This window comes from Phyllobates terribilis, unplaced genomic scaffold, assembly GCF_046119375.1.
Source record: "Phyllobates terribilis strain yellow unplaced genomic scaffold, ASM4611937v1 Scaffold_11__3_contigs__length_659146591, whole genome shotgun sequence".
NCBI lineage: Eukaryota > Metazoa > Chordata > Amphibia > Anura > Dendrobatidae > Phyllobates > Phyllobates terribilis.
The window spans coordinates 428,057,523-428,078,065 of NW_027362771.1; the positions used below are offsets into that span (position 1 = coordinate 428,057,523).

A 20,543-nucleotide genomic window follows, 5' to 3' on the forward strand; every position below is an offset into this window, starting at 1 on the left:
TGTCCTGCGCTGGCTGACCTTGTGGTAGGGCCTTCTCTTGGAGTGCACGCTCCCGACCTACGGGGCCTATGTGTCTCCTGACTCTGGTGCGTATCAGCACTTTAGCGATCCTGGGACTTGTAGTTCTCCAGGGATTCCGGTTTATCTTACTGGGTCGTGGAGATCCCGGCAAGCTTCGGACAAGGTGTCCGGTAACTGCTTCTTCGGGGTGAGCTAATTAAGCTCCTCTGCCCCCTATGAGCTAACTCTCTACTCCTTTGCCTTCGGCCTACTCGGACCCTCAATAGGCTACTCACACTAACGGCAGCGGGCCGCGTTTCACCGATCTTATGGCGCCGGCACACCTAAAGCTCACCTCACTGAGCTGCACCGAGTCTCGATCTGGATAAGCTCCACTGCAGACCGACCTCTCTCAGGCTTTTACTCTGCAGGAACTCTCTCAACAAGTTTACTCTCTGTCAGTTCCAGTCTAGACTCACGGCTGCCTGGCTCCACCTTCCCTTATATATCTCCCTAAGGAGCTCCCTCTGGTGGACTGAGGTGGAAGGTGGAGATGTGTGAATGGTTATGGGGGCCTCTTGTGGAGGAATCCTTCAATACACCCTTCTGGGTCTGTGATGCCAAGCACAGCTGGGCTTCACACATGCACAATCTGCATGCTTTTTTTCTGCCAGGGAGATGCAGAAATGCTGCAGAAATTTTCTGCTTCATTTCTGCATCGTGGGCACATAGCCTTTGTGCTGCAATAAAAACGCTCATACATTCAAGTCTACGGGAAAAATATGCAAATAAAATGCAGATTCACCACTAGAGATTGCAAAAATGCACCACAGGTCAGTTTCTGTTGTATAAAAAACACAGTGGGAAGGAGATTTCTATAAATTCCCATCCACTTTACTAGAAATGTAATTCGCTGCTTTTTTTCAGTATGAAAATATGCTGCATAAAAAACTCAACAAATTCTTATCGTGGGAACTTAGCCTAAGTGTAACATTGTAACATTATAATGAATTATTAAATGTACTATATTATTGCTGCAGTGTTCTCCATACATCATCACTATCATAGGCGGATTATAATAAGGGCAATCCGGGCTACCGCCCGGGGTCCCGGGCCTGCAGGGGGCCCGCGGCTCCGGGCGGGGTGTCTAATGTCGGATTGCCCTCATTATATGTGCGGGCCGCCGCGGCACATACCGGTAGCAGTGGCGGGAGGTGGGGCGCCGGACCGCTCCCCCAGCAGCGGCCGCCGCTACTTCTTCATTGGCCGGGCCAGCACTGCAGCAGTTAACTTCCCTGTGCTCGCCCGGCCGCGTCACTGCCAGGAGACACGGCCCTGTGCGTGGCCGTGTCTCCTAGCTGTGACGTCACGCAGTGCGCGCCCGGCCTGCACTGCTGCAACGGAGAAGAGAGAGCAGGCAGGAGGAATGGAGCCGGGAGATGGTGAGTCTGTGTGTGTGTGTGTGTATGTATGTATGTGTGTGTGTTTATGTGTGTGTATGTATGTGTGTGTGTGTGTATGTGTGCGTGTGTGTATGTGTGCGTGTGTGCATGTGTGTGTATGTATATATGTATGTGTGTATGTATGTATATATGTGTGTATGTGTATGTGTGTATGTGTGTGTGTATGTGTGTGTGTGTGTATGTGTGTGTATATGTGTGTGTATATGTGTGTGTGTGTATGTGTGTGTGTGTATGTGTGTGTGTGTATGTGTGTGTATGTATGTATATATGTATGTATATATGTATGTGTGTGTGTATGTATGTGTGTGTGTGTATGTGTGTGTATATGTGTGTATGTGTGTGTGTGTGTATGTGTGTGTATGTATATATGTATGTATGTATATATGTGTGTATGTGTGTGTATGTGTGTGTGTATGTGTATGTGTGTGTATGTGTGTGTGTGTATGTATATATGTATGTGTGTATGTGTGTGTGTGTATGTGTGTGTATATATGTGTGTGTATGTGTGTGTGTGTATGTGTGTGTGTATGTATGTGTGTGTATGTATGTGTATGCATGTGTGTGTGTGTGCAGGCAGATATCATTGTGTGATGTCTGTTTATATGTATTTTTGTGTTTCAAATGTGTTTATGCGTGTATGTATATGTCTGTATATGTTTGTGTGTGTGCGTGACTGTATAGATGGCGCCGTGCGGCCTCCCACTATGTATTGATGGTGCCATGCGGCCCCCTGCTGTGTATAGATGGCGTCGTGCGGCCCTCTGCTGTGTATAGATGGCGTTTTGCGGCCTCCTGCTGTGTATAGATGGCGCCGTGCGGCCTCCTGCTGTGTATAGATGGCTACGTGCGGCCTCCTGCTGAGTATAGATGGCACCGTGCGGCCTCCTGCTGACTCTGGGGGGGGCGCCCTGTGGCCTCCCGCTGTGTATAGATGGCGCCGTGCGGCTTCCCGCTGTGTATAGATGGCTACTTGCGGCCTCCCGTTGTGTATAGATGGCTTTGTGCGGCCTCCCGCTGTGTATAGATGGCTACGTGCAGCCTCCCGCTGTGTATAGATGGCACGGTGCAGCCTCCCGCTGTATATAGATGGCTACGTGTGCTCAATATTGAGTCATACAATTAATACAATACAGTTAATTGAGTCATACAATTAATGTAAGGCTATGTGCCCACGATACAGAAATGTTCCGGATTTTTTTTTATCGTTTCTGCACCTCCCTGGCAGAAAACCAGCAAAAACATGCGGATTGTACATGCGGATTTTACATGCGTTTTCCTGCCAGGGACATGCGGATGTGAAGCGTTCTTCACTTGCATTTCCGCATGCGGGTTCACAAGCGATTTTAGTATCACTTGGAAAGTGCTTGACAACTTGGTTACACTATATAAATCCATGCAACCGGCATGGATTTATATAGTGTGACCGTAAAAGAATGGTAAAAAATAAAAAATATATACTTACCTTCTGATGGCCTACCGACGTCAGCGGTTGCGTGACCCGTCACATGACTAAATGACGTCACGGCAGGTCCTTTTCAGACCATCGCGAGCTGCCGGCAAGCCAGGACGCATCGGATAAAGACACCGGGGGCCATCAGAAGGTAAGTATAATGTATATTTTTTATTTTATTCTTTTTTGTACAGGTTCTATGGTACCCGGGTCCGGAGGAGAGTCTCCTCTCCTCTAGACCTGGGTACCATCCGCACATTGAAACGCATGGATTCCGCATCTACAGATGCAGTGATGCGTAATACATGCGTTCTAATGCAAGTCAATGGCGGCGAAAACGCTGCGCTTCCGCAAAATAATTGGTAATGCTGCGGATTTTTCCGCAGCGGAAATTTCCGCAGCATGTACACAGCACATGCGGATTATCATTGGGGAACATGGCAGACCTTCTACCAAGCATTTTTTAAGCGTTTCTGCAGCGGAATTGCCGCTGCGGAAACGCTTAAAAAACGCATAGTGGGACACTGCCTAAAAAAAAATATTATAATTAATATTGTGCCAAATTAATTTCACGTGAACTATCACATGATCTATCACAGGGCATCATGTGACATGTCACATGATAAATCAGGTGTGTGTGTGGGGGGGGCCCGCGCCTTCTAAACTGCCCGGGGCCCTTGCTACTCTTAATCTACCCCTGATCACTATAATGCTGCTACATGTTTTAAATGTCCCACCACATTGTGGAATCTCCTTATTGCATTATACTCTTTGAGAGTGTGAGATGTGTGTCAGTTCACCAGAGTGATATAATTGTGTAAATCTGTGTCCACACCAGTATAACACTGTACTTGTTGTAAATATAATTGCATCTTTACAAAAATGTTGCTGTTGTCTAAATATTGTTGAAAGACTGTGTATATATTTTGATGTAAGGTTTTAACTCTGTGAATTATTTAAAATGCATTGTATTACATGATTATAGAGGGACTAGATGGTGGCCCGATTCTAACGCATCGGGTATTCTAGAATATGTATGCGGCCGACAGGGCGCAATCAGCAAAGCGGTGTTTAAATTTGACGCCAATATAGCTGATTGGTCACGGCCGGCGGCCGCGACCAATCGGCGAACCGTATTAGTGAGGGCCGGGGAGCGGCGCTGCCTGTGCGGGTACTTCCACTGCGAGCAGCCAGGAGATGACCGGCTGCTCGCATCAGAAGTATCCCGACCGGCGGCACCGCTCCCCGGTCCTCCCTACACACTTGCCTTCGGGAGATCAGCGGCCCTAGCCGCTGATCTCCCGACGGTAGCCGCATGGAGGTCGCCAATTTGGCGCCAAAATCGCTGATTGGTTGCGGCCGCGACCAATCAGCAGAGCAGTGTTTAAATTTGGCACCAATATCGCCAATATAGCCGCATGGAGGTCAGCGGCGCCGCCGGTCGGGGTACTTCTGCTGCGAGCGCCGGTCATCTCCCGTCTGCATCGCCGCTGACCTCTGTGCAGAGCGGTGTTTAAATTTGGCGCCAATATCGCTGATTGATCGCGGCCGGCGGCCATGACCAATCAGCAGAGCGGTGTTTAAATTTGGCGCCAAAATCGCTGATTGGTCGCGGCCGTCAGCCACGACCAATCAGCGAATCGTATTAGTGAGGACCGGGGAGCGGCGCTGCCTGTGCGGGTACTTCCGCTGCGAGCAGCCGGGAGATGACCGGCTGCTCACAGCAGAAGTATCCTGACCGGCGGCGCCGCTCCCCGGACCTCCCTTCACCCTTGCCGTGGGGAGATCAGCGGCCCTAGCCACTGATCTCCCGACAGTAGCCACATGGAGGTCAGCGGCGCCGCCGGTCGGGGTACTTCTGCTGCGCCGGTCATCTCCCGGCTGCATCGCCGCTGACCTCAGTGCGGCAGATGAGCCGCTAACGGCCGCCATCTTTTTCTGAAATCCCGCGTCGCTGATTGGCCGTGGCCGGATCAATCAGCTACGCGGGATTTCCTGGACAGACAGACGGGATAAGACGATTATATATATTAGATGTAACAACAAGCAGTAGTGATGAGCGAGCACTAAAATGATCAGGTGCTCATTGCTCGGGTCAAGCAAATTGGAATGCTCAGGTACTTGACCCGAGCCACGAGCCCAGTGTAAGTCTATGGGAAACTCAAGCTTTTTTTCCAGCAACACCCCTTACCTGGACGTCTGCAGGAGGCCTAAAAATTGCCCAAATCAATGGGAACAGTGTTCAAATGATATGGGAACAGCATGGGGAAGACCCCTGGAAGCATCTCAGACTCCCAGGTCACTGCTGTGAACAATATTGTCAGAGTATTACGCCACTTTTACGGGCTCACAATAAAACATACAAAAACGAAACCAAAATGGATTTTCCAGGGAAAAATGTTAGGGAACATCCTTTCCAGGGCAATGACTTGTATAAAAGGCAAAATAAATACTACCTTATCTGCCCATGTGGTGTGTGAGACACAATCAGACACATCCTGTTTCATTTATGGAGGGACTCTGAAAGTCACAAAGCCTATTTTTATAGGGCCATCAGGTGGCCCTTAATATTCTTAAAGGACCAGCAGTCGACCCTCACTATTGTTAGAGGGCCATCAGCTGGCTATGCTTTGTTGTTCCCATTATTAAGGAGTGGGTCTACTGTAGTGTTATAGCATATGCAGTGACTGAAAGGGCTTCCCAAATTTTTGAAAAACTCCAATACCAATTTGAAGAGACATAGAGTAGGGCCTCAGTAACAAAATGTTCCCACTATAAAAGGAGTGATTCTGCTATACAGATATTGCATATGCAGTGACTGCAACGGCTGCCTAATTTTTTGACGCATCCCAATACCCCTTTGAAGACACATAGAGGAGGTCCTCAGTAACAAAATGTTCCCATTATAAAAGAGCGGTTCTGCTATGCAGATATTGCGTATGCAGTGACTGAAACGGCTGCCAAAATTTTCGACACATCCCAATACCCCTTTGAAGACACATAGAGGAGGTCCTCAGTAGCAAAAATGTTCCCATTATAAAAGAGCGGTTCTGCTATACAGTTATTGCGTATGCAGTGACTGTAAGGGCTGGCCAAATTTTGGAAAAACCCCAATACCAATTTTGAAAAACTCCAATACCAATTTGAAGAGACATAGAGTAGGGCCTCAGTAACAAAATGTTCCCACTATAAAAGGAGTGGTTCTGCTATACAGATATTGCGTATGCAGTGACTGCAACGGCTGCCTACATTTTTGACGCATCCCAATACCCCTTTGAAGACACATAGAGGAGGTCCTCAGTAACAAAATGTTCCCATTATAAAAGAGCGGTTCTGCTATGCAGATATTGCGTATGCAGTGACTGAAACGGCTGCCTAAATTTTCGACATATCCCAATACCCCTTTGAAGACACATAGAGGCGGTCCTCAGTAGCAAAATGTTCCCATTATAAAAGAGCGGTTCTGCTATACAGTTATTGCATATGCAGTGACTGTAAGGGCTGGCCAAATTTTGGAAAACCCCAATACCAATTTTAAGACACATAGAGGGGGGCGTAATTTCCAAAAATGTTCCCATTACAAAGGAGCAGATCTCCTATACTGTTATTGCGTATGCAGTGACTGTAAGGGCTGGCCAAATTTGGGAAAAGCCCCAATACCAATTTGAAGATAAATAGAGGAGAGGATAATTTAAAAAATGTTCCCATAATAAAGGAGTGGGTCTCCTATACTGTTCTTGTCTATGCAGTGAATGCAAGGGCTTCCAAAAATTTGGCCGCATCCAAATACCCCTTTGAAGAGACATAGAGGAGGCCCTCAGTTAAAAAAATGTTCCCATTATAACGGAGCGGGTCTCCTATACTGTTATTGCCTATGCAGTCAATGCAAGGGCTGCCAAAAATTTGGACGCATCCCAATCCCATTTGAAGAGACGTAGAGGAGGGCCTCATTAAAAAACTGTTCCCATTATAAAGGAGCGGGTCTCCTATACTTTTCTTGCATATGCAGTGACTGCAAGGGCTGCCCAAAATTTGCATGCACTCCAATGCCCCTTGGAAGACATGTAGAGGAGGGCCTCATTAAAAAAATGTTCCCATTATAAAGGAGCAGGTGTCCTATACTTGTAATGCTCATGCGCTAAGTGCATGGGCTGAAAAACATTTACCCCTGGGGGGTATACATGAACATACTTTATAACAAACATTTCCTACGGGCATCATAAACACCCTTAAAAAAATTATGTGGGTGTTTCATCACGGTCACCCTGGTGGAGGATGAGGATGAGGAGAAGGAGGAGGACAACAGAAAATAGACAAAATCAGGAAGCATATACCCATGTCTGAATGTGAAGAGGTGCGTGGGAATAGATCTCCCAAAAAAAAGACACTGGATTTGAGTTTATGTTACGCTGCTGTCATTCGGTGGTATTCAGAAGTCTGGCCCAATCCAGCCCTTGTTCATTTTTATAAGAGTCAGCCTATCAGCATTTTCACTTGACAGGTGGATACGCCTATCAGCTATAATTCCCCCGGCGGCACTAAAAACCCGCTCTGACAAAATGCTAGCGGCAGGGCAGGCCAGAACCTCCAAGGCATAGAGAGCCAGATGATCAGATGAGGCTGGGCTGTGTGTAATCACCCTGTATGGTTCCTTGCGCCATCTCATCGTGCTCCGCCTGCAATGCATCCTCTTTAATTGTGAGCAGCGAACATTTCACAAGACAGAGAAGCGGGATGGTGATGCTAATTATGGCGTCATCGCCGCTCACCATCTTGGTGAAGTCCTCAAAGTTTTGGAAGATGGCACAGACTCCTGAGGTCTTATGTGTGGAGGCTGACCTGAATACCGACGGGGGTGTTCAAGCTGGTACTCAACAACTGCCCTCTGCTGCTCACAAATCCTTCATAACATATGCAACGTTGAGTTCCAATGCATGGGGACATCGTACACCAGTCGGTGAGCTGGAAGCTGCAAACGCTGCTGAAGCACGGCAAGGGCGGCAGAAGCTGTAGCTGACTTTCTAAAATGGGCACACAGGCGGCATACTTTGACAAGCAGATCAGGCAGATCCGGGTAGGTTTTGAGAAACCGCTGAACCATTAGGTTAAGCACATGGGCTAGGCATGGTATATGTGTGAGCTCGCCTCGCTTCAGAGCCGCCACCAGGTTCCGGCCATTGTCATACACGACCATGCCTGGCTATAAGTTCAGCGGTGATAGCCACAGATCTGCTTGCTCTTTTTGAGCTGTCAACAACTCTTCAGCGGTGTGCGGTTTGTCACCTAAGCATATCAGCTTCAGCACAGCCTGTTGCCACTTGGCTGAAGCAGTGCTGCAGTGCTTCCAGCTTGCGACTGATGTGGTCATTTCGGAGATGGAGGCTGAGAAGGAGGAGGTGCAGGAGCTGTAGAATGTGGGGGCAACCCTGATTGACCCAGAGGCCGCAATCCTCGGCGTCGGGAGGACGTGTTCCGTCCCAAGGTCCAACTGGGCCCCGGCTTCCGCTATGTTAACCCAGTGTGCCATCAGCAAGATGTACCGTTCCTGCCCACAAACACTTGTCCACATGTCTGTGGTTATATGGACCTTCCCAGTAACTGAGATGTTGAGGGCACGACTAATGTTCTGTAATGTGGGGATGGCACACTGGGAGAAATAGTGGTGGCTGGGGACTGAGTACTGAGGGATGACCGCCGCCATCAGGTTGCGGAAAGCTTCTGACTCCACGAGCCTAAAAGTCAACATTTCGAGCTCAAGCATTCGGGAAATGTATGAATTTTGTTTTAGCTTTGTGGCCTGTGGGGCGTTGGCTGCGTATTTGCGCTTGCGTTCCAAGGACTGGGGTAGGGACAACTGAACACTGCGCTGGGACAAGGACGTGGATGTGGTTGCTGATGGTGGTAGTTGCCAGTGTGCAACGACAGGTGCAGGGCAGGAGGCATCTTCGCATGCGCCTTGGACAGTGGATTGGCGTGCATGCACAACAGAGGAACAGGCAGTGGTGTCACCCTCAGACACTGTTTCTGGACCCTAGCGTTCGGCCCACTTAGTCTGGTGTTTTGCTGACATGTGCCTGAGAAAATTGATGGTGCTCAGGCTGGTAGTTTTGCTGCCCCTGCTGATGCTGGCATGGCAGATGTTGCAAATGGCCATTTTGGGGTTATCTGGACAGTTTTTAAAAAACTCCCAGACTCTGGAAGAGCTAAGAGTTCCAACTTCCCTCGTGTTGGTGTTCTGGGGAACAGATGCCCGCCTTGTGTCTGTGGCCACCCCACTGCTTGTTCCTGTCTGTTGTGGTTCTACGCCTCCCTCCCCCTCTTTGCTGCTGTCCTCTACATGCATGTCACCTTGCCAGGTTGGGTCAGTGACTTCATCGTCCACCACCTCGTCTTCCATGGCCGCACCCTGGTCCTCCTCCTAATTTTCTGGCAATTGTGTTTCATCATCATCCACCTCTTGTGACAGTAATTGCACATTCCCACCGTCGCCTTTGTGTTACTGTGGCTGCTTAAATATTTGGGCATCGCTACATGCGATCTCCTCTTGTTCCGCTTGAAGCTGGCCGGGCGACAGTCCCAAATCTACTAACGGAAAAGTGAACAGCTCTTCGGAAGGTCCAAGTGTGTTATCATTTGTCTCCGGGCACTCGGCATGGTGGGAGGAAGGAGGATCAGGGTGAGGAATATGTGGTACAGACTCACGACTACTAAGACTGGACTGTGTGGAAGACAGGGTGGTGGTAGTGCCAAAAGACAGGGTGGTGGTGCCAAAATGACTGGAAGCATTATCTGCTATCCAACCAACAACCCTTTGACACTGCTCTGGGTTCAATAGTGGTGTACTGCAGTCCCCTGGTAATTGGGACAAGAAGGTAGGGCGGCAAGATGTGGGTGTTTCTTGTGGCAAAATTTCAGCTTGCCCACGGCCTCGGCCTATGCGTGCACCATCACCATCATGTCCACTAACCCGTCCCTTGCCACGCGCCTTGCCCATTTTAAATGGGACATAATATTTGGCACATTCCACAAAATGGCTGCATTTTTGCGGCACTAATATGGGATCAGGTGTGAAGACCAAGGTTTTAGGCCGTGGCCTTTTAGTATACTATTGTTCAGCGATCAAGTGTGAATTGGTTCAACAACGCACAGCTGGCTGACTTTAAATCGAGTATATTTGGCATGCTCCACAAAATGTCTGTATTATTACGGCAGTAATATGGGATCAGGTGTGACGAACAGGGTTTTAGGCTGTGGCCTTTTAGTATAGTATTGTTCAGTGACCAAGTGTGAATAGGTTCAGCAACACACAGCTGGCTGACTTTAAATCGAGTATATTTGTCACGTTCCACAAAATTTCTGTATTATTACGGCAGTAATATGGGATGAAGTGTGACGACCACGGTTTTAGGCTGTGGCCTTTTAGTATAGTATTGTTCAGCGCCCAAGTGTGAATAGGTTCAACAACACACAGCTGGCTGACTTTAAATCGAGTATATTTGACACGCTCCACAAAATGTCTGTATTATTACGGCTGTAATATGGGATCACATGTGATGATGGAAAATTGTCTTTGCTTCTACAATACAGCAATGTGAATAAAATAAAAAAAATGCCTGTATTCTGCTAAGAAGCAAATGGAGCAGCAAAATGGTGTACTGTATTGCTTTTTAAGCTACTAATCAGGATTAAGATAAAAAAAAATTAGCACTGTCCCCTGATTTCTGGAGCTATGTCTCCAGATATCTGTAACAGCAGGAGCAGGCAGAGCGTGCAATGGACACTATTGTGCTGTATACAGTGTCCAATGTCCAGTGTCCACAAACCCTGCCTGCCTAACTCCTGCTATCACCACTGAATATATGCAGCTGGATTAGTCCTCGGAAGGACTGTTAGTTCAGATGGATATCTATTTTGGTGTGGAATGCCTATACCTAACTATTACACCGCCAATTCTGTCCCTCACAAAGCAGCATCTCTCCCTACTCTGCCTGTTTCCTGGTTAGACTGTGATGAGCATAGGGGCACCATGTCTTATATAGGCCCGATGACCATATGCGGCCAGCCAATCACTGTAATGCCACACCCACGATGGCTATGGCATTACAGTGAGTGGCAGACAATCCCTGCATGTTCATTGGCTCTCTAAAGAGCGCCAAACATGCAGGGTAGGGACCCGAGCTCCAGCCCGAGCATCCCGGAAATACTCGCCAAGCATGTCGAGCAGTGCAATGCTCGGGCGAGTACTGAGCAGTGTCGAGCACTCTCGCTCATCACTAATAAGCAGTTAATATATAGGTTACAGGCAGTTCAGTGCATGCTGTTAGAGGGTAGTAATGGTGAAATTTGCCCAACAACCAAAGAGAGTTGGTGATTGGTCTAGCTCCAGTGTGAGAGGGGCTTAGTTATTGGGCTCAAGGGATTTCCCAGTTGACAGTTGAAGGTACGTGACAGGAAGAAGTGGAACAGCCATCTTGGGGGTAGTCTGGAATATGTCCTGAACAAGAGAGGACACGCTGGAAGTGGCATATTGGAGCTGAACTTGTTCGCAACCGGAATCTGTCCAAGTTTGAGGAAATTCTTTTCAGAAACACTTTTAAGAGACGATAAAGGCCGTGACCTACAGTGAAGGGGTGTTGGAAACCACTAAGGAATTAAGCCACAAGCATCAATGGTACCGCTCACCGGTTGAAGGGGTCCAGCAGTGAGTAGCTGTTCACGCATCACATAACATTTTGGCTCTAAATATGTAAGGCTGAAATATAGCCTGCAGTTAGTTAGGTACATTAACTGCTTCACACAATGTTTGTTGATAATACCAGCGTCCAGAATTTTCAGATTCGCTGCCATGGTTTCTTTTTGTTTAATAACTAAAAATCCCAATCCACTTTGAGGTGCCGACATGGCACACAATGGACTCCGGACCACGCTTGAACTCCATTTTGTTATAGGAGAGAGTTTCTGCAGAGCATTATAGTACTGGACTGCTATTCAAATGCGCAAGACTTTTTTTATTGCTAAACTGCCGTCACCATCGTTTTTTTGGGTATCTTTGATACAGTTGAGGACGGACTGTTCCTCTGAGTTTGCTGTAGACACCACGGGAAGGGATAGGGAAATTTGATTGGGGAAATAGAGGAAATATTTGTAAGATTGTAAACTTCAGTGCTGTACCGCAGGCTAGCCTTTATGTTTCACTCATACAATTAATCCAATTCTCAGGGTGTAAAATGGTAATAGGCGACTGGTTTAGACAGGTACGCCAGCAGGCAAATCTATTGAAAAATAGTAAATACAGATTGCTTAGGTGCCATTCTGTATAATACAGAGGTTCCAGCCTATGACTTATGTCTGCATAATGTTTAAATGTTTTCTATTGTCCGGGTAAAAATATTCACTTAAATAAGTAAAATAGTTCTTTTGGGAACGATATGTGTAAGAGTTGATTTTCTTCCCTGAGGCTCTGCCGTGTCCTGAAGAACACTCCCAGTACATTACTTACAAGAGCTGAGGGAAGACTAGATTTATAGTGGGCTGCTAAGAGTCTAAAGCAGGTGTGCTCTCTCTGCACTTTTCTGTAATCTCTTCTGTTTTGTTTGGTAGTTTCTATTCATATCATGTTCACCCTCTCTTTTCTCTCATCTCTCGCGTACTCTCCATCTCTTGTCCTTGGTGTCTCTGCAGATCGACTGGGTCCCTTCTTCTGTAGCTGTCCTGGAGCTCAAAGATTGTAAAAATTGCCAGTACCTTCTCAAGAGTCCTGTTATCTAGGAAATCAGCTGGACTTCTGGCAATGGCTGGTGCCGGGTCACTCGCCGTTGGGTACCTCATAAGCAGTGAAGAAATCAGCGCTGATGCAAGAAAAACCAGGAGACTCTACCCACCGAGGTAACCGCTAATTTTATTTTAGATCTAAAATCTTGAACAATATTTATGTGTATATATTATATTTATTTTTATATTATCTTTTCTGTTAATTTTTATTACAAATATTAGAAAATAATGTTTGTTAATTCAGACTACAGTTATAAACCATTTTGAATTTGTTGAATCATTTTATTTTTTTTCCGCTGTGTTTTTTTTAATACATAGTAAATATTAGTGATGAGCGAGCACTAAAATGCTCAGGTACTCGTTGTTCGAGTTGAGCAAATTGGAATGCTCGAGTGATTGGACCGAGTAACGAGCCCAATGTAAGTCTATGGGAAACTCGAGCATTTTTCAGGCGGCTCCCCCCGGTGGTCGGCAGAGGGCCTAAAAATTGCCCAAATCAATGGGAACAGTGCTCAAATGACATGGGAACAGCATGGGGAAGACCCCTGGAAGCATTTCTGACTCCCAGGTCACTGTTGTCAACAACGTTGTCAGAGGTATTACACCACTTTTACAGACTCACAATAAAACATACAAAAACGAAACCAAAATGGATTTTCCTGGGAAATATGTTAAAGAACATCCTTCACAGGGTAATGACTTGTAAATGAAGCAAAATAAATAACCAAAACCAAAAACGCTCCTCCACACCTTGGGCTATGTTCACACGTAGCGTTTTTGATGCGTTTTTGCACTTTTGCATTGCTGTCAACCAAGACAAATGCATTCACTGGGAAATGTAATTTTACCATTTTACAACCTTATCTGGCCATGTGATGTGTGACACATCATCAGACACATGCATACAATGCTGAAAAGACATGGGAACAGCATGACCCCTGGAAGCATCTCTGACTCCCAGGTCACTGCCTAAAAGTGTGCCCATCATAAGTGATAATGGCACATGCGAAGATACCTCCCGCCATGCTCCTGTCGTTGCAGACTTGCAATAATCACCGTCCACGTCCTAGTCACAGCGCAGCGTTCAGTTGTCCCTACCCCATTTCTTGGAATGCAAGCGCAAGTATGCTGCCAGACACCCACCCACAGGCTGCAATACTATACTGCCAAATTTTTGACAGCTGCTTGCACTTGAAATGTAGCCTTTTAGGCTCGTGGAGGTGGAAGCTGTCCCCAACCTCATGGCGGTGGCGGCTGGGTTTCCATTCTCGGTCCCCAGCTATTTATCCCGCTGTCGTCTCCACCTTCCAAAAGCACGGGTCCCATAACATTACCCGTGCCCTTCCCAGTGCACTTACTGGGAAGGACCGCCTAACCACAAACACGTGGACAAGTGAATGTGGCCAGGGACGGTATGGAGCCAGTCCACAGCTTGTCGGTGAGTTGTATTTCACCACAGCCATATTTTTTAGCTCGGTGAAAGGACTGACTTTTGGGAAACCGTATCTACTCCAGCTGTCATTTCTCCATCACCAGGTTGCGCCCATTGTCACACATGACCATGACTGGCTGTATGTTCAGCGGTGAGAGCCACAGATCAGGTTGCTGTGTTACAGCTTTCAACAACTCTGCAGCGGTGGGCAGTTTGTCACCTAAGCATTAAGCATGTTATCTTCAGCACAGCATGTAGCCGCTTGGCCAAGTGCTGCAGTGCTTTCAGCTCGTGACTGATGTGGTAATTTCTGAGATGGAGGACGAACTGGAGGAGGAGGTGCAGGAGCTGAACAAAGTGATTACATTGAGGTTACATTGGTGACTCTAGTTTTTATACTAAAGAAAGATCCTACTGTGTTTCTTTTAAGTTATTTTTTAAGACAAATGCATTCACTGGGAAATGTCATTCTAGCATATGCTTTGTTGTTCCCATTATTAACAAGTGGGTCTCCTATACTGTTATTGCGTATGCAGTGACTGCAAGGGCTGCCAAAAATTTGGAGGCACTCCAATGCCCTTTGCAAGAGACGTATAGGTCAGAGAGCCTCCTAAACACAATTTTTCCATCATTAGGAAGTGGGTCTCCCATAGTGTTTGCCTATGCAGTGAAGCGACGGCTGCCAAAAATTTGGAGCCACTCCAATGCCACTTGTAAGAGACGTAGAGGTCAGAGAGCCTCCTAAAAACAACGTTCCCATTATTAGGAAGTGTGTCTCCCATAGTGTTTGCCTATGCAGTGAAGCAATGGCTGCCAAAAATTTGGAGGAACTCCAATGCCCCTTGCAAGAGACGTAGATATGTTGATATGGTACATATGGTGGTGATATGGTGGTGGAGGATGAGGATGCGGAGAAGGAGGAGGACAAGAGCAAATAGACAAAATCAGGAAGCGTATACCCATGTCTGGGTGTGAAGACAGTGGTGCATGGGAATAGAGTTAGACCTCCCCAAAAAAAGACATTGTATTTGAGTTTATGCTACACTGCTATCATTCAGTGGTTTTGAGAAGTCTGGCCCAATCCAACCCTTGTTCATTTTTATAAGAGTCAACCTGTCAGCATTTTCAGTTGACAGGCGGATGCTCCTATCGGTTATAATTCCACTGGCGGCACTAAAAACCCGCTCTGACAAAACTCTAGCGGTAAGGCAGGCCAGGACCTCCAAGGCTTGGAGAGCCAGTTCATGCCACGTGTCCAGCTTGGATACCCAATAATTATAAGGCACAGAGGAATCACGTTGGATGTTGGTACGGTCGGCAAGGTACTCCCTCACCATCTTCCGAAACTTTGCACTCCTTGTGAGAGTACCCTGTGCCTCAGGGCCTGTGCGATGGGAGGGTCTGATAAAACTGTCCCAGAACTTTGACAGTGTTCCCCTGCCTTTGCTGGATTGCATTTGTGTCTCTCTCGCCTGTACTCCTTGGTTGTCCAACAAAGTGTGACCTCTGCCGCCAGCGTTTTCATATGGGAATTTTTTTAATAATTCCGCAACAAGGGACTTCTCATACTGTACCATTTTATTAGGCCTGTACTGCAAGGGAATAAGAGACAGAAAGTTCTCCCTGTAGCGTGGGTCTAGAAGAGTCACCAACCAGTAATGACTGTCACCCAAAATTTGGACAATGCGAGGGTCACTGGAAAGGCAGCGTAATATAAACTCAGCCATGTGTGCCAGACTGCAAAGAGGCAAGACTTCCATGTCCTCACCAAGAGGAGGATTGATCATGCTCTCCTCCTTATCCTCCTCCCTGTCCTCAGGCCATCCACGCTGAAAAGACGGTATGACAGTTGTGTAGGTAGTACCGTCTATAACGCAGGAAACTAGCTCCTGTTCTTCCTCTTCCTCCTCCTCTTCCTCATTGTCACCCAATCCACGTTGGGATGAAATGAGGCTTGACTGTGTGTAATCACCCTGTATGGTTCCTTGCTCCATCTCATCGTGCTCCACCTGCAATGCATCCTCTTTATTTGAGAGCAGAGAGCGTTTCAGAAGACCGAGAAGTGGGATGGTGACGCTAATTATGGCGTCATCGCCGCTCACCATCTTGGTGGAGTCCTCAAAGTTTTGGAGGATGGTACAGATGTCTGACATCCATGTCCACTCCTGAGGTTTCATGTGTGGAGTCTGACCTGAATACCGATGTCCTTGTTGATGCAGGTAGTCAACAACTGACCTCTGCTGCTCACAAATCCTTCCCAACATCTGCAATTTAGAGTTCCAATGCGTGGGAACATCACACACCAGTCGGTGAGCCGGAAGCTGCAAATGCTGCTGATGCACGGCAAGGGCGGCGGAAGCTGTAGCTGACTTTCTAAAATGGGCATACAGGCGGCGTACTTTGACAAGCAGATCAGACAGATCAGGGTAGGTTTTGAGAAACCGCTGAATCACGAGGTTAAGCACATGGGCCAGGCATGGTACGTGTGTGAGCTCACCTTGCCTCAGAGCCGCCATCAGATTCTGGCCATTGTCACACATGAACATGCCTGGCTGTAGGGTCAGCGGTGTCAGCCACAGATCTGTCTGCTCTTTCAGAGTTGTCCACAACTCTTCAGCATTGTGTGGTTTGTCACCTAAGCATATTAGCTTCAGCACAGCCTGTTGCCGCTTGGCCGAGGCAGTGCTGCAGTGCTTCCAGCTTGCGACTGATGTGGTCATTTTGAAGATGGATGCTGAGGAGGAGGAGGGGTAACCCTATGGGGGCAACCCTAATTGACCCAGGGCCCGCAATCCTCGGCGTCGGGAGGACATGTTCCGTCCCAAGGTCCAACTGGGCCCCGGCTTCCACTATGTTAACCTAGTGTGCCGTCAGCGAGATGTACCATTCCTGCCCACAAGCACTTGTCCACGTGTCCATGGTTAGGAGGACTTTCCCAGTAACTGCATTGTTGAGGGCACGGCTAATGTTGTGGGACATGTGCTTGTGTAATACAGGGACGGCACACCGGGAGAAAAAGTGGCGGCTGGGGACTGAGTACCGAGGCACAGCCGCCGCCATCAGGTTGTGGAAAGCTTCCACCTCCACGAGCCTAAAAGGCAACATTTCGTGCGCAAGCATTCGCGAAATGTGTGAATTTATAAGTGTGGCCTGTGGGGCATTAACTGTGTATTTGCGTTTGCGTTCCAAGGACTGGGGTCTTCACTGACACACTGCAACAAAATTTAAATGGAGGTCAGAAATGGCTGAATTTGGAGCGAACTTATATGTGATTCGTGTGACGGAAAACCACAGTTTTAAATAGCTGGCCTGTAGGTTACTATTTTTCACAGCAATCTGGTGTCAATAACTTCACTAACACACTGCAACAAAATTTAAATGGAGGTCAATATTTTCCACGTTCACTACAAATTTCTGGATTTTTAGCGCTGTAATATGAAAAGGATCTGGCTGTATTCTGCAGTGGCAAAAAGCAAATGGTGCAGAAAAACGTTGTTCTCTGGATTGCTTTTTAAGCAAATAATTAGGATTAAGATAAAAAAAAAATATCCCTGGCCCGTGATACCTGGGGCTATTCTAGAAATATCTGTAACAGCAGCAGCAGACAGAACTGGAATGGAGCCTCTTGTGCTGTATGAACTGCAGCCTGCCACATACACTGCCTGCCTGCCTATCTCCTGCTGTCACCACTGAATACATGCAGCTGGATTAGTCCTCAGATGGACTGTTAGCTCAGATGGATATATATTTATAGATGTTGTGGTATACCTACACTAACTAATAAACAAGCAAATCTCTCCCTAGCTCAGCAGGATCTCCCCCTACACTGCCTGTTTTCGGGGTAGACTGTGACGAACATGGCGGCGCCAGGTCTTATATAGACCTAATGACGCTGTGCGGCCAGCCAATCACTGTAATGCCACAACCAACATGGCTATGGCATTACAGCCTGTGGCAGGCAATCCCTGCTTATTTATTGGCTCTCTAAAGAGCGCCAAACATGCAGGGAGGGGACCTGAGCTCCCGCCCGAGCAACCAGGAAATACTCGCAGAGCACCGAGCATCTCGAGCAGTGAGATGCTTGGGCGAGTACTGAGCAGTGGCGAGCACGTTCGCTCATCACTAGTAAAGATCCATTCAGTAAAGATCCATCCGGGACTTTAAAAAAAAGGCAAAAAAAAGGCATGTAGTTGCTAACAGAGGCAACCTACCTGTCTGTTGTGCTCGGCACCGGTCATTGACTGCTCCTGCCAGAGATTCAGCTACTTCCTGTCAACACAGCAGCAGTTTCTCTTCCTGTTGACAGGGCGGGACTACTAGTGTCATGCTGCTTGACACAGCAGGCTTCCCCCAGGGAGCCAGCTGTCAATCAGCATGACACCAGTAGTCCCGCCCTGTCAACAGGAAGACCAACTGCCACTCTGTTGATGTGACATCAGAGGAAGTTGCCCCGTAGGCAACAAGCAAAGTAGCCAAGACTGCTGTATACAGGCCAAATATATCACCATATTGTGCCCAATAACGCTCAGGCCTCTATTAAATAAAGGCACTGAGCAAGTGATATGTTTCCACTCCTAATACTGGCCCTGGACATAGGGTGACTATCATCGGAATGAAATGATTCCCCATTAACATGCATGTTTAGCGCCATTATATGCGAAGAATATTTTGAAAAAATAATTGGATAAGCAAACGCCTCTGAAGGTCCTTTCTTCTGGGGCAACCATGTTCAAATAGAAAGTAAACTCATTGTTTTCCATAATGATAGCTCTCCGATGAGAGCTTCCAAGACCCAGGGACAGTAGATTGTTGATGTATCCTGATTACAGAACAATCCAACAATAGAAGTCAAATGTTTACCATTTAAGGTCCATTTAAATGGACCGACCAGTGGAATGATATCACAGGTAAACTTTTACCAATCGACAGTTGTCTAAATGCCTGTGTGTAAACTATGTGCACGGGGCGATCTACACTAGATCACTCAGTAAACATAGGTTGCCATTGTTCTCGACAGTGCAAGTCCTTTTTACACAGGACAATGCTTTGCCTAGGATGATGATCTTTTGTGTTGCACAAAAGATCATTTTACCCAATGAGCGAGCGTTTGCCACCTGTTTACAGTGCAAATATTTGTGAGATGAAGGTTTTTAACAATGCTCAATCACGATTATCTTGCAGTCTAAGGGTATGTGCACACGATGCAGAAATGAAGCAGAAAATTTCTGCATCATTTCTGCATCTCCCTGGCAGAAAAAACGCATGCAGATTGTGCATGCGTTTTTCCTGCAGAATACATGCGGATCCACATGCAGATTCACATGCGTTTCCGCATGCAGATTGACAAGCGCTTTCCAGGCGATTTTAGCATCACCTGGAAAGTGCTTGATAACTAGGTCACACTATATAAATCCATGCAAACAGCATGGATTTATACAGTGTGACCCGAGAGAGTGTATATACTTACCTCTGATGGCCCGCGCTGTCCTGCTCACTCCGTTCTCCCGGCTGCCGGCAACTTTGAATTGAAAGACCTGCCGACGTCAGCGTCACGTGACCCGTCACATGACTCTGACGTCACCGCAGGTCCTACAACTCACTGCAAGTGCCGGGAACCAAGCGGGAGCGCTGCGCGGGCCGACAGAAGGTAAGAATACATTTATTTTTTATTTTATTCTTCTTTTTACAGCTTTTTTAATGGTACCTGGGTGTGGATGAGACTCTCCTCTCCTCCACACCCGGGTACCATCCGCACATTAGAACGCACCAATTACGCAAGTACAAATGCTGTCTTGCGGAATTGGCGCGTTCTAATGCAAGTCAATGGCGGCGAAATCGCCGCGTTTCCGCAAAATTAATTGACATGCTGCGGATTTTTGACCGCAGCGTTAACGCTGCGGAAAAATCCGCATCATGGGCACAGCACATGCGGATTTCCATTGGGGAACATTGCTGCCCTTCTACCATGCGTTTTTCATGCGTTTCCGCGGCGTTTACGCAACTGCAAAAACGCCGCGGAAACGCATGAAATACGCATCGTGTGAACACAGCCTAAGGCTGCGTTCATACATTGCGTATTTGCTGCTTTTTTTTACGCGCGCGTATTTTCCTGATGTTTTTGGCTGCTTTCACACATTGCGTATTTCCCTGCGTTTTTTTACGCGCGCGTATTTTCCTGCTTTTTTTACCTGCGTTTTTTGCGCAGGTAAAAAAAGCACCTCCATTCACACACTGCGTTTTTTCCTGCGTTTTTTTACGGAGGTGCGGGAGAAATGAAGTGTAACGAGCATGGACACCTGTATGTAATGTAATGTATGTGTCTGTATGTGTATGTATGTAATGTAATGTATGTGTCTGTGTGTCGTGTGTGTACTGTCCTGTGTCTATGTGTCGTGTGTGTGAGTGTGAGTGTCTCCTAGCAGTGTAT

At 47.2% G+C, this 20,543-nt stretch overlaps 1 protein-coding gene across 4 annotated transcripts in view; it reads left to right on the forward strand.

The window, feature by feature from the left end:
- Positions 1-20,543, forward strand: part of LOC141166466 (creatine kinase U-type, mitochondrial-like) — a 194,037-nt gene that overhangs the window by 116,996 nt on the left and 56,498 nt on the right. For 3 of the 4 annotated variants that reach the window (XM_073653172.1, XM_073653169.1, XM_073653171.1), the window contains exon 2: positions 12,595-12,798. In XM_073653172.1, the coding sequence (XP_073509273.1) occupies positions 12,704-12,798 (95 nt within the window). In that variant the 5' untranslated portion in view covers positions 12,595-12,703. Of the gene's footprint in view, positions 1-12,397; positions 12,465-12,594; positions 12,799-20,543 lie in introns of those variants that run through there. The other variant, XM_073653170.1, reaches the window with a different exon arrangement.